Source organism: Liolophura sinensis, chromosome 2 (genome assembly GCF_032854445.1).
Source record: "Liolophura sinensis isolate JHLJ2023 chromosome 2, CUHK_Ljap_v2, whole genome shotgun sequence".
NCBI lineage: Eukaryota > Metazoa > Mollusca > Polyplacophora > Chitonida > Chitonidae > Liolophura > Liolophura sinensis.
This window is the reverse complement of record NC_088296.1, coordinates 24,601,807-24,616,594: the sequence shown is the minus strand read 5'-3', so window position 1 is coordinate 24,616,594 and position 14,788 is coordinate 24,601,807. Positions and strand designations below refer to the sequence as shown.

The window sequence follows — 14,788 nt, the reverse complement described above, 5'->3', positions numbered from 1 at the left end:
AATGCACGCTAACCCCCTGTGTGGAACACATACATGCTTGTAGTTTGCTGAAATACACGGTATAGAAAGTACCCAAATATTGAGACCTTGCCAATGAGCCTACTTTTAAGTGGTCACTTTTCCCTATCTTGGTTTACATGTTTATAGTGCTGACTTATGGGAGTGATAATGTTTTATGTTTATATGTAGTATGCTCAAACATCGACACATTTGTGTGATTAAATATAGGGATCATCTGTGTTTTACATTACAGCGTGTTCCATTGTGTGAAAACCCATTGCCACACTCCGGCCCTGTGGTACAGTCACCAGCGACAATTCCCAGTTGTAACCACGTGTGATGTGTCAGGACTAAAATAGTCCTTATGGAGGATATAATGTATCAACTAAATATCTGTGTCTTCTGAAACAAAGGGCAGGCATGTGAATACGGCTGATTGAAGATTTTTGTATGTGATATTAACCAAGTTTAGTAGAAGTGTAATTGGAAAACTAAATCGTTACAGTTTTCTAATCTCCTAGCTTAATCGAGTGTGCTAAGTTCGCCATGTCTATTTTTTTCTAAACTAGACATTTTACCGTACATATGGATTTTACCGCGTACTTTATCGTTTATTTCTTTTATTGTGTTTGATGACACCAAAATCCATGATAAGAGCTTTGTGTCTGATACGTGTGTAAATATTGAATTGCCTTAACATGTTAATCTTTTGACTTCAAGTTTTATGTCTCAAACTGAACCTTTCCAGCTGACGAAGGAAAACTCTAGTTTCTTGTAGTTTCTTCACTGGCTCTCAAGATAGTGGATAAAGCTCCACAAACTGAGCCCAGAAAAGGAGGCGGTACAAACGTCGTGCTGACACCGGGTCAACCAATCATGTTTCCTTGCTTTGACCTATCAGTGCTTAGAGCAAAGAGAGTCAACAACACGTACCATTTTTTAAAGCCTTTGGTATGACCCGCGCCACGTTATATCCCAGTTATAATTCACTTAGTCCAGTTCCTACAAGATAATGTCTTCCATCGTAAAACTGAGAATTCAGTTCTTGTCAAAGATGACTTAGTTGAACTTGACAATGTGTCGAAGCAGTCTGCTGATTTTATTTAGTGGACAAGACCCGGCTGTTCAAAATACACCTAATAAGTGTATTAAGTCATGTAATATAGTTACGATTTTAACAGAACACAGCATCCAATACAGCTGTACAGAGAAAAAATGCCACAACATCAGATTTAGTTCGTATTTAATATAATGTTTTTTTTGTGTCATGATACGAGCTTGAAGTACTGATTTGAAGATAAATGTGGTATAAAATCACTTTTAAACGACCTGGTCAGGGTATTCTTGTGTATAATGTGACTTCTTTTCATGTCATAACCCTTCCATTTCTTTTTCTCTGGTTTACGCAATTGTTTTTAGTGATATTAGGTACAAGTACGGTGACACGAGTACCTACTGGTATTCATCAAATGGCCGCCAGTATCACTTGGTTTTGAGGCCGTGGAAGTACTGAAGCTACTGAACGTGTAGCCCACCCTGAGGAGGCCCGGGTATGAGGCCATGATGGTGAACCCCATTGTCATCCAAATGATGAATATGGTGTATATATGGTGTTGAATTCTCATATTTGCTGGTTATTTTTTTCAATTCAGGTATGGATTGGCTATTTACAATGTATTTTTTTTTAAATTGTCGATTGGTTTATTTTAAAAGACTGGGTATTCATTTTGTGGTTTAAGAGAACAGGCGTTTGGTGCTACTGTGTACGTACAATGTACATGTAATTCAGTGGAGTGAGATAGTCTAGAATACGGCCTAAAACACCAATCAAATAAATAAATAAATACATTAATGGAAGAAATCTGCTGTGTACGCACAACGTACATGTAATTCAATGGAGTGAAATGGAGTTAAAAAAACTGTTTTAAAAAGGATGTCGGTATCAGATGACATGTCTAGGCTTGGAACGGGTTTTCTCGTTTAATTCTTGTGAATCAAGATGTAAATGTAAACTTCTCATTAAATGCTAGTTGCTAATCTTGACCAGATTTTTTCTTTAAGCTGCAAAACAAGCTCTTGTGATAAGCCTCTTGCTATTTCTGCAGTACATGTATACAGTAAAGTGTAGTGGAACTAATCAACATGGGGATAGTTCTCAAACAGTAAAGTGTAGTAGAACTAATCAACATGGGAGTAGTGCTCAAACAGTAAAGTGTAGTAGAACTAATTAACATGGGCATAGAGCTCAAACAGTAAAGTGTAGTAGAACTAATTAACACGGGGATAGCGCTCAAACAGTAAAGTGCAGTAGAACTAATCCACATGGGCATAGAGCTAAAACAGTAAAGTGTAGTAGAACTAATCCACATGGGGTTAGTGCTCAAACAGTAAAGTGTAGTAGAACTAATTAACATGGGGATGGTTCTCAAACAGGAAAGTGTAGTAGAACTAATCAACATGGGAGTAGTGCTCAAACAGTAAAGTGCAGTAGAACTAATTAACATGGGCATAGAGCTCAAACAGTAAAGTGTAGTAGAACTAATCCACATGGGGTTAGTGCTCAAACAGTAAAGTGTAGTAGAACTAACTAACATGGGCATAAAGCTCAAACAGTAAAGTGTAGTAGAACTAATTAACACGGGGATAGCGCTCAAACAGTAAAGTGCAGTAGAACTAATCCACATGGGCATAGAGCTAAAACAGTAAAGTGTAGTAGAACTAATCCACATGGGGTTAGTGCTCAAACAGTAAAGTGTAGTAGAACTAATTAACATGGGGATTGTTCTCAAACAGTAAAGTGTAGTAGAAATAATCAACATGGGAGTAGTGCTTAAACAGTAAAGTGCAGTAGAACTAATTAACATGGACATAGAACTCAAACAGTAAAGTGTAGTAGAATTAATCCACATGGGGTTAGTGCTCAAACAGTAAAGTGTAGTAGAACTAATTAACATGGGCATAGAGCTCAAACAGTAAAGTGTAGTAGAACTAATCCACATGGGGTTAGTGCTCAAACAGTAAAGTGTAGTAGAACTAATTAACATGGGGATAGTTCTCAAACAGTAAAGTGTAGTAGAATTAACCAACATGGGAGTTGTGCTCAAACAGTAAAGTGCAGTAGAACTAATCCCTATCTGGATAGTGCTCAAACAGTAAAGTGTAGTAGAACTAACCAACATGGGAGTTGTGCTCAAACAGTAAAGTGTAGTAGAACTAATCCTTATGGGGACAGTGCCCAAACTGGTTGATGGTTTTTTTCCTCTAAGCATCTAGCATCACACTGAAATTGCACACTCATTTGTTTAAGCTAGAGTTCCGCGAAGGCCAGTTTACAATCGCCCAATTCAGTTTGTGCTCAGAACATATGTTGTAAACTGAAATCTTTCACATGTGTGTATTTTATAGACGCTGTGCAATGAAATAATGCTTTTTTATGTATAACCTTTATTTGTATCAGACGTGTGTAACACATGCTTGTCATAAAATATATTGATATTCATTGTTTATGAAAGGTGGTGTACATTCATGATAAGGAGATTTAATCTGAACATAGCTGTGTCTTGAGATTTGTCTGTGTTACATAGTGTCTTCTCGTCATTTAAATTGTGAATTTTATTATAACGCTCAGAGCATTGTACTTTGTTAATTGTTTAGTTGTGCCAATGTATAGCCTTGTCATAAGTGCTAATCTTACATATTACAGGTTATATTTCGTTCCACAATTATATCGTATATTGCATATATGTCGTCAACACCAGATGAACAACAGGCCTTACTGGTTTGGCCCGTCTTACCATATGCGGGAATGGCTCCTCGTTAGATATATTAGCGCCAACACAATACCGTTATCGTCCTTGTACCTGCTTTTGTTTTTCGTTGGATTTTTTCTCTGAATCGTGGTGATTTTAAGTACAACTAATCAGTTATGCCATGAGACGAATAGACATTCTCTCCATAGATATTTTTACGTCGTGATTTTTAACTTTAAGTTTTGGTTATAAAATGCTTATTACGATTTTAATTTTGTATAAATTTAGTTTCCATGTCATGCTTTCAATTCTAATCTTTGTACATGTTTTTAAAGGAGAGTTTTCGTGACTGTGTCATAAATGTTTATTTTCTATCGTATGCATCTTACATAGTTTATAATTACTTTGATAAATATCGAAATTTATCTGTGGTAAAATATTTTGTGAATACAAATGGTGCAGCTATGAGTGAGCAGGATTCTATGTTTATAATCAGCAATGCTTGGGATTAATTTTTAATTTAATATATTGGTAATGGGCAGACTCATGCACGGTACGAGTCGTGTGTATGTATATTCTTACATCGTATAAAAGTTGTTGGCTTTTCAGTATTTTATGAATAAAATTTTAATCCAATAAAGATTTTTCCTTTTTTATTCTTTTCGGAAAGGTTAGTTATTGAGTGATTTGTTATTCGTCCAGAATAAAGGAGCCAGGAATCTCTGAACAAATTCCTCACTGTGAATTCAAGTCCAGCTCATGTTGGCTTCCTCGCCAGTTTTACGTGGGAACGTCTTCCAGCAACCTGAAGATAGTCGTGGATATCTTCCGGGCCAGTTTTCTCCTATCCTAATGCTTTAAATAGTTTAAAGTGCTAATTATGACGTGGTGGAAATCTTGCTCTTGTGAGGAATTTGTGCTCTTTGACGGACTTAAACAGCTTGTAGATTAGCGAGATTCAGGCAGTCTTACTTCCAGACGTAAGTTCAGCTAAATATAAACCATCCTTACTAATAGCTCATTTCCTATTAAATTTACCTCTACACCCAGAAGAGTTCAAGCCATGGTGGGTCATTGTTCCTGTGATCATTGTGCTCTTGGTGGTTTCTACTGGCCTTGCTCACTGCAGGATCAAAAGGGAAGGTGACAATCTCAGTCATACTTCTTGGCTGTGGAAGCCCATTCGATCAAAAAAAAAAAAAGAAAGCTTATTCGATCTTAGGCGTGCTTTGACTGGACAGTGACAATTTTAACCTTCTCTCATCACCGACGTGACTGTGACGTCATCTTTCACATCGTTTGTGTCAGGTGAATACAGAATAAATGTAACGACTTTCTTGTGGGAGAAGAACCAGAAGTTTTGTTATGTACCGTTGAGGGAAAGTGTCTGCCATTACTTCGTTATTTTCATCACGATTTACTAAAAATCATTAGTTTTCACAAACATAGAATTAGGTTGATCAAAATAGTAGGAGCGTAATAGTAATAATTGCAATAATAATAGTTATAACCTACAGTGTGATAAGCAGTTAAACTCAAATATCATGCTGGCTTCCTCTCCTGCCGTAAGTGGGAAGGCCTGCCAGCAACGGATGGTCGTGTGTTTCACCTGGGCTCTGCTGGCCGCCGTCGTATAAGTGCTAGTTATAACCTACTTTGTCATAAGCAGTTAAACCCAAATAATAAATCTCATTTGCATAAATTATACTGCAATTTAGGAATGAGGGATTTTCTTTCCAAATAATTTTCGGACAACGACTCAGTCGGGAAAATGTACACATTGTTGATGAAATGCCTGAAACCGTAAGTAAATTTGTAATATTTATGGATATGTATGTTCTCATGTATAAATGTTTTAATGAGTTCAGTAGTTCGCTTTAGTCATGCAGACATAATTTGGTAAAGTACTTAAGAATTCATTTTCAATAGCCTTCAAAAATATTTTTAAAATTCGACTATGTTGACAAAGGTGTAGACCAATATGCACGTTACCTGCACCCTTGTGTTGGATGCATAAGCATTAATATGCACTTCTTATTTCTGTACGAAGCCGATTTTCTAAAATGTGTAAAACTATTATCTGACTAACCAAGCTCGAAACGTTTATTAAATTCTTGGGTATCTTGTTTAAAGGTCTTCAGCAACCTGTGGATGGTCGTGGGTTTCCCCCGGGCTCTGCCCAGTTTCCGCCCAGCGTAATGCTTGCCGCCATTGTATAAGTAAAATATTTTTGAGTACGGCGTAAAACACCAATCAAATAAATAAGTAAATAAATCTTGCTCAAATATCATGGAAACCCAAGCGTTATATGTTAATACAAATAGCTGACACAAAATATGGAGGTTTTGACCAAAGTTTGATGAGGAATATTTGTAATGTTTCTGGAAAGTACAGCTGACTGGCTAAATTCAATCTCTTGATAGGCATTGTGTATATGTGTAAGTATGTATGTTGCAAGCAGGTTTATTCATTAAGAACAGCAGGTGCATAAATGCACGCTAACCCTCTGTGTGGAACACATACATGCTTGTAGTTTGCTGAAATACACGGTATAGAAAGTACGCAAATATTAACATCTTGCATATGAGCATACTTTTAAGTGGCCACTTTCCCCTATCTTGGTTTACATGTTTATAGTGGTGGTTTATGAGACTGATAATGTCTGTTTTATTTTTACATATAATATGTGCAACCATCAACAGATTTGTGTGATTAAGTGAAGGGATATTTGTGTTTTACATTACAGCTTGTTCCGTTGTTTGAAAACCCATTGCCAGACTTGGACCATGTCGTGCTGCCACCAGCGACAATTCCCAGTTGTAACCACGTGTGATGTGTCAGGACTAAAACAGTCTTAATGGAGGATATAATGTATCAACTAAATATCCATGTATTCTGAAACAACGGGTAGACATGTTCTCGGAACGGGACACCTATTGTAATCGTTCTGTTTTTTATTATTATTAGTATTATTATTATTATTTATAAGCAAGCCACACGACGTAGCTTGACGTCCTGATCATGAATATGTTCTGATTCCTTTCCGGCGACGTATAGTTTTTTCGCAAATTGCGATTAAAATGCGAAAAAGCGTATTTTCCACCATATTTGGAGGTCTGGTGAGAGAAAACCGTCCTAACTGTAAAGCTGAAATTCATTGAGTGCAAAACGCTACAAATGTATTCTATGTGTGCTGAAAATCGTTGATCTGTGTCACGTTTTCAAATAATGCCCAACGGCAGATTTACCACATTTGGCACATTTACATATACAAGCTATGTAGTGTAATACAATGGCTGCGAACAGTAGGTCTCATATATATGTTCTCCGAATTATTTGGCTTGCACTGCAGTACCGATTGGCTCAACCAGTTTTTCTTGTGTATGTATTTCCAAAAGTTAGCTTTGTTTTGCGCAGACCTTGTCTTCTTTACTATAAGCTAACAAGACCACGTTGATTGACAGATATCGACATGTGTCGTGGTCCAGGTGTTGGCTTTTTGACAACGGCCAAGCTATCAGTAGAGCAATCAGTCTGTGCATGGCAGGTCGTGGATTGAGATGTGGAAGTATAAACTTGCTGTTATACTGATCGTGTATTTTTGGGTCCTCGATCGGATCTGGGATCCCGGCCTAGGATCTGCTGTTCGCGAATCCATTCTAGTTGTATATTAACCCACTTTGATAGAAGTGTAGATGGAATACCCAATCGGTACAGTTTGACAGACTAAGCTATATTAATCGTCTGCGGAGTCGGTCATGTTTATGCTTTTCTAAACTGGACATTTTACCGTACATATGGATTTTACCGCGTATTTTATCTTTTATTTCCGTTATTGTGTATGATGAAAATAAAGTCCGTGATAGGAATTTTGTGTCCGACAATCCTGGTATAATTTACACAATTCTTACGCGTCTACTGTTTAACTATGCCTTAACATGTTAATCTTTTGACTTCAAGTTTTGTATCGCAAACGAAAACTGTTGTTTCTTCGTTCAACTAGCTTTCACGATAGCAGATAAAGCTCCACAGACTGGGCCCTGAAAACGGTTAGCGGTACAAACGTCATGCTGACACCGGGTCAACCAATCATGTTTCCTTGCTCTCACCTGACAGTGCTGAGAGCCAAGAGAGGCAGTAACAAGTACCATTTTTAAAGCCTTTTGTATGACCCAACCAGCCCTATATACCAGTTATACCTCACAAAAACCAATGCCGGTTCTTACTTCTTACGAAACTGTTAAACATGAAAAAAGGAAGAAAATTCACGAAGTGCAGTCCTTACATGGCTTCGACCGAAAAACTCAGAGTTAAGTTCTTCGCGCCTTTAATGACTTTAACATCATTTCATAGTTTATCTACGATTTCGGGCTCCAGTATTTCAAGTCAGACGGAGGCTGGTCTGGCCACCAGGTGTCGCCTATGACTATAGCTTAGGGGAATCCCCAATATTGCCATGGGCCACATTAAAGCAAAAAAAATAGTTAAACATGTTAAATGGTAAGTAAATCTTTATTCTGTAATGATCGCACTTACCAATTAGACTAACCCATCAGCAGTTTGCCACCACAGCCCCAGAAATAATGCATAAGCGTACGTCACTCATCACGATCGTCATTTCATTGAAACAACAACAACATACACAGTTTACGACAATGTATATTAGACTACAAGAATGCAGAATATCGGATTGAATGGATTTGCTCCATTAGTTCTCGTGGATGGAACACATAGTGACTTCATACATCGTACATATATGTAAGTTAGGCACAAGTACATGACTTAGCAGCCCTTTAACGAAGTGTGGTTTAAATATGAAATGATCAGTCGATAATGAGACTAATCAAGGAGATAGTAACTATGAGTGAGTGAGAGCTGGGGGTTAAACGTCGTACTTAACAATTTTTTAGTCATTTGACGACGAAGGAATCCTTAGAGTGCATGCAATGTGCCTCCTTGTTGTAGGACGGATTTCCACCGCTCTTTTATCAAGTTGCTTCACCAAAGGCAAGTAAGCCACACCGCCCGAGCCATTTTACTGATATGGGTCAACCAGTCGGTGCACTATCCCCTTCTGAACGCCTAGTGAGGAAGGTACAACTTCCTCTTTTAAGGTCTTTGGTGTGACCCGACCAAGGATAATAACTATGGAAATAAGTATGGAAATTTTAAAACCACCGTTTTAAAAATTTTCTAAAATTTCTAATTTAATTAAATTTTAAAAAAGGCAAACATGATTAAATTTCTGTCCAGAAATCAAACATAATACTGACAGAAGTTATCTTCCCATTGGATGTATTGGATGTATCCCAAATGGCAATCGTGAATGTGAACAATGCGTGTTGGTCAGGTTTATCTCAAATCATTACTGCAAAGTTATTAGGCAAGTTTTATGCACATTAGAGATGATCTTGTAAAATGGCCTATACGCCGGACTTGAGCCTTCTAACGAAGCCATTCCATCTATATTGAGCGGATTCCCACTGGGGACACCCATCTGCTACCCCCGGACGAAATTTCCAATCACCCATGGCGTGTCCAAGAAAGTTTCCTGGCTTTTTGTGGTGTGACGACGCCAACGACGACAACAAGTCTAGCGTTTCTTGTTGATAATCCTGAATTGTTCTTAGCCTGATGATGAGTGTCGGATCCAACCCACTTTCAATTCTCTTACTTCTCCTCTCTTTTGCTTGGCCAGGAGGTGAGGTGGGAGAGGGGAAGGTCGATGTTTTTTTCCGATAGTAAGGAGTTTAGCAAGCGCTTCTTTATTTCCTCCAGAAGCAGCTCATCCCGGATGTTTAGTCACATCATGGAAGGTTGATTGGTTGTGTGGCATTTCGGCCAACATTTGGTCGATGCGTTTTCATCCGTAGTAGTTATCTTGTTGAAAGAGTATATAACTTACAGTGATTCTCTCATTGGGTGTTTGATATGCATTGGCCCTGTTTTTAGGGCACACTGAATTATTCTAAAATCATTTGAAATCGCTGCTTCACTCTTCTCTCAATAGCTATATGCCTGGATCGAGTTTTATCTGTACCACACTCCCGACAAAGCTGTATGTCACTCTGAACACCCTTACGGCAAGATCTACACGGTACTGAAAACTTACGGCCTTGACGCATCTTCGGCAGGTGGGCGTTGCAGTGTTTTCCGCGGAAGCTTTTTTTACAGAGTGCTCTGTCATCGAGGATCGTGTGATAGCTGGCAAATGGTCACACGTAACACGTTATAGCAGTTTGAGACCCAGGGCTGGCCCTGTGGCCTAGATTATTTGAACGTATACACACGGCTTTAAGTTGTAAGCTTAAATACGCAGCAAACAACTGACATCAAAGGGTAAATGGCCGCAGAAAAAAAAAACATGATTGGGAAAACTTCAGTATTGAAATGATAAACATGATTTATCCTTTAGGATACTGTTTCCAATGTCGAACAAAAATCCGTGATCGGGAACTATTTTAGATGCTGGACCTTGGTTCAGTTTTACCATATTGCCTGAATGACAGACCGGTCTCGGTTGCAGTCATTATCAGGCGACCACATGAATCGTAGGCAATCACAATCCAGTTTTGGACCCATCGTCTTGTAAGAATGTCACCCGTCACATACTATAGCGGATTTTTATAACCCGTAGAGATCAAGAATATAAGCTATACTCTGTTCTCTGTTTATCACCAGTTAATCTATATCGACCCTGAGGTAAAAGTCTTTTGGTGGCGTAAGAGACCGATATTTACCTCGGGTATCTGGAGACTCCACTACATGTGGATTTACTCTCAATACTCCATCCAGTTGTTTGATGCTGTTATTCCATTTATAACACCAAATACATCATCAGTCTGCATTGTTCCAATATAGCTCTTGGAGAAAAACTCAGTCTTGGGACTTATATCAGTGATCCAGCAAAAATAGCATAATAGAAGGTGCAAAGATTTGTTTTTCAGTTCGAGCAGTAAACAGTGAAAATCACTTATTCACATGTATACAATCAAATCATCAAATATTCCACCAGCATAATCCATACCGTTTGTGTGAGTTTCAGGGGGATTAACTCTGGCCGACTTCCTGACAAGGCTGTACCCGGTGATCAGTCTTTCGCAATTTAAAAATATTTCGACAGGTATATGTGCTGGAATTTCTACCTATTTCGTCCGGAAATAAATATCTTAATGGCTTCTACTAGAGGTAAGATCATTGAAACTCCAGCAACTTATAACTGTTTCATAATCTATGAGTTCTAAACCAAAAATGAGTACATTTTTATACCAGAATTCTGCGACAATCGGTCACTGATATTTGACTGCTGTTGTTGTAATCAATGGTCAACAACACATGCTCGTATCAAAAATAACCCCATGAAATTTTTCTTATTTTTCATTTTTGTAAACAATAAAATGTCAGACAGGCATTAAACGCTTACATTTTCTGTCTCAGTCCACTCAAATGTTTCTGTGAATAATCAGTTCTGTCAGGGTTTTAGAACTCGACATATGCAAATATTCCGCACAGTCCGGCAACCACAGCTTACATTTCCAGTGTACATTTAACACCAGTCAGTCAGATTACATGTACTTCCAAGTAACATCAGTTAATCTGATATACATAACAGAATGTCCATGTATTGTCGTCACAATACCAAACCCTGCCGTAGTCCATTACCAGCTCTCTATTTGGTACCAACTCGGCAAATCTCTTGCTGATGAGGTAGGCTATGGAGACTTTGTAGCACTCTATAGTTTCTGGATTCTCTCCATTTTCGATCTTAGGCCTCTCAATCATTGTTTGACTTGCCTGTCATCTGGTGCCATGGGACTGTCGGCCTTAATTTTTGCCCTTCTTTGGTCGGCTCAATGTTACGGGGAAGAATTAGTTTAGCCGCACTACTTTAATAAAAGATGGCAGACCACATTTATACCTTGTATACAAGGAGTGGAATCCATGGAATGAAAACTACAATACCACAAGATAAATTGCGTGTTACCAAGGGGCAGATGGCCCCTAAATCTTACCTGAAAGACGAATAGACGGAAGGAAATTAGTTTAGCCGCATTACTTATTTTAATGGAAGATGGCGGACGTTGTATACAAGGAATGGTATCCATGGAATGAAAACTACAATAGAAGATAAATTGCGTGTAACCGAGGGGCAGATGGCCTCTAGATCTTACCTGAAAGACGAATAGACGGAAGGAAATTAGTTTAGCGGCATTACTTATATTAATGGAAGATGGCGGACGTTGTATACAAGGAATGGAATCCATGGAATGAAAACTACAATACGACAAGAGAAATTGCGTGTTACCCTGGGGCAGATGGCCTCTAAATCTTACCTGAAAGACGAATAGACGGAAGGAAATTAGTTTAGCGGCATTACTTATTTTAATGGAAGATGACGGACGTTGTATACAAGGAATGGAATCCATGGAATGAAAACTACAGTACCACAAGATAAATTGCGTGTTACCCAGGGGCAGATGGCCCCTAAATCTTACCTGAAAGACGAATAGACAGAAGGAAATTAGTTTAGCCGCAATCGTCTAACTTTCGGTGAAGACCACTTGCCTTCCGTCATTATCCTGTGGATATCTGTTCCGTCACACGTGTAAAGCTTTGGTATTAACTCAGCAACGGGTAGTCGTGAGGTTTCTCCCGGCCGGGTTTCCTCCCACCATATATCCTGGCTGTCGATATATAAGTAAAACAGTATGGGGGAAAGACCAGTCGAATAAAGGAGTAAATAAATAAAACTGTCACTAAAAGCCAGTTTCCTCCACCCATAGCACTGGCTGTATAACTGAAACTTTCTTCAGTATGGCGTTAAGCTACAATCAAACAAATGAGTACGTTCTCACGAGAAGATAGTGTAACTTTCTCGAGCGGATCACCCGCTTCCATAACCAGCCTGAAACCAGCCTACGACAGAAACTGTTGGCAAATATCCATATATGCCATTCAGTTCACTTTCATGTATTTACTACCAGTACGTAGAGCGTCCGCTTCAGGAGCGGTAGGTTCAAGGTAAATCCTGGGTCGATTCACACCTAAGACCTTAAAGGTGGAATTTGTAATTTCCTCGGCTTGGCGTTCAGCATGAAAGGGATAGCGCAACGACTGGTTGGCCCGTATCAGTATAATGGCTCGGGAGAGCCTGCTGACTTGGCTTCAGTAAGACGTCTCAGTGAAGCCGCACAAAATAAAAAAGCGGTGAAAATCCGTCCTGCAACAAGGATTCACATTACAAGCACTCTAAGGATATTTTTGTCGTCATATGACTGAAAAATTGTAAAGTACGACGTTAAACCCCAAGCACTCACTCACTCACTCACTCATTCCTGTGTTGACTAGGAATAATTCAATTCATTGACTTTCGCTTAATATGAGAATAGTACCTGTTTTACTTATGGTGTTTAAATATTTCTAAAGTTTGGAAAAGGTATGTTGCGATCGTCTTCATTAATCCAAGAACTTCATTATATACTTTGAACATTAACATGTGCACAGATGACGCTGGCATAAATGTAGTTCATGGAATGTAAATACTTGTGGCCATAACGAGTCATAATGCGACCTGATTTATGCAGATTTTTACAAACTGTAACACAAACAGTAACACGTTTATAACAAGCCTGATATATAGGAAAAGAGCTACTCTAAACATTCGACTGTTTTTACACTGATTGATTTTCTTACCAGATAAATCCGGTATAACCTGTTCAAAATCGGCACTCCTGTCCCACGTACATGCACATCCCTGGGTCAAGGGTATAGGCCAAGCTCTGATCGATTCGGTGTCAACAAACTGTTTGACGATATAATGTGTCATGCTCGGTGTCTTAGGTATTGCGTTCGAATGAGGTAGCATGTATAGAAATATTGACCACTTTCACAAAACTTCGTAAATCAATCTTTCGTAACTTTTTCCTCTTATGACATGTCTTAGACCTAGATAACATCGTTTGCAACAAAAAAAACATATGACTTACGATGTTTTGTCAAAGTGGCCCTATATCTGTATTGTCGCCAGACAGCTTCTTGGAGATAACTATTGATGTATACATGTGTGCCCGAAACACGATTGAAAGTTATAATGCTAAATGTTAAATGTGATGTGAACATAGTATTTTGGGTACTGTGGACTAGCGATGTGTAATGATTTGCAACTATCATCCCTGCATTTGTTTACTTAATTCTGTTAAAACAAAATGCTAAGGGGCATGTATTTTGTTACGTTTTTTCTGGATTGGTGTTTTCCGGCGTTCTCAAGAATATTTCACTTATACGACGGCGGCCAGCGTTACGCTGGAAGAGAGTCTGGCAGAACGCGAGGAAATTTCCTCTTATTACACTGTTGTCATGTCACTTATACGACGGCGGTCAGCATTACGCTGGAAGACAGTCTGGCAGAGCCCGGGGAAATTTCCCCTTATTACACTGTTGTCATGTCACTTATACGACGGAGGCCAACATTATGGTGGAAGAAGGTCTCACAGAACCCGGGGGAATTTCCCCTTATTACACTGTTGTCATGTCACTTGTACGACGGTGGCCAACATTATGGTGGGTGAAAGTCTGACAGAGCCTGAGGAAATGTTTCCTTGTTACACTGCTGTCATGTCACTTATACGACAGCGGCCAGCATTATGGTGGGAGATAGTCTGGCAGAGCCCGAGGAAATTTCCCCTTATTACACTGTTGTCATGTCACTTAAACGAGGCCGGCCAGCAATGTGGTGGGAGAAAGTCTGGCAAAACCCGGGGGAATTTCCCCTTATTACACTGTTGTCATGCCACTTATACGATGGAGGCTAGCATTATGGTTGGAGAAGGTGTGGCAGAACCCGGGGAAATTGCCCCTTATTACACTGTTGTCATGACACTTATACGATGGCGGCCAGCATTATGGTGGATGAAAGTCTGGCAGAGCCCGGGGAAATTTCCCCTTATTACACTGTTGTCTTGTCACTGTTCTTGTTTACTTTTACATGTTTACTGTCGCTTAAACCGATATGTTCAATGCTCTTCTCAAGATAAATCATG

The 14,788-nt window shown here is 39.0% G+C and overlaps 2 protein-coding genes across 2 annotated transcripts in view; both read left to right on the top strand.

Moving 5' to 3' along the window:
* LOC135462957 (putative ankyrin repeat protein RF_0381) overlaps window positions 1-2,825 on the top strand; it is a 34,773-nt gene extending 31,948 nt beyond the window's left edge. Inside the window, exon 17 of the mRNA XM_064740280.1 lies at window positions 254-2,825. Coding sequence (XP_064596350.1) covers window positions 254-340 — 87 coding nt within the window. The 3' untranslated portion in view covers window positions 341-2,825. The remainder of the gene's footprint in view (window positions 1-253) is intronic.
* LOC135462708 (E3 ubiquitin-protein ligase Midline-1-like) overlaps window positions 1-14,788 on the top strand; it is a 241,656-nt gene that overhangs the window by 195,761 nt on the left and 31,107 nt on the right. The window lies entirely within an intron of this gene.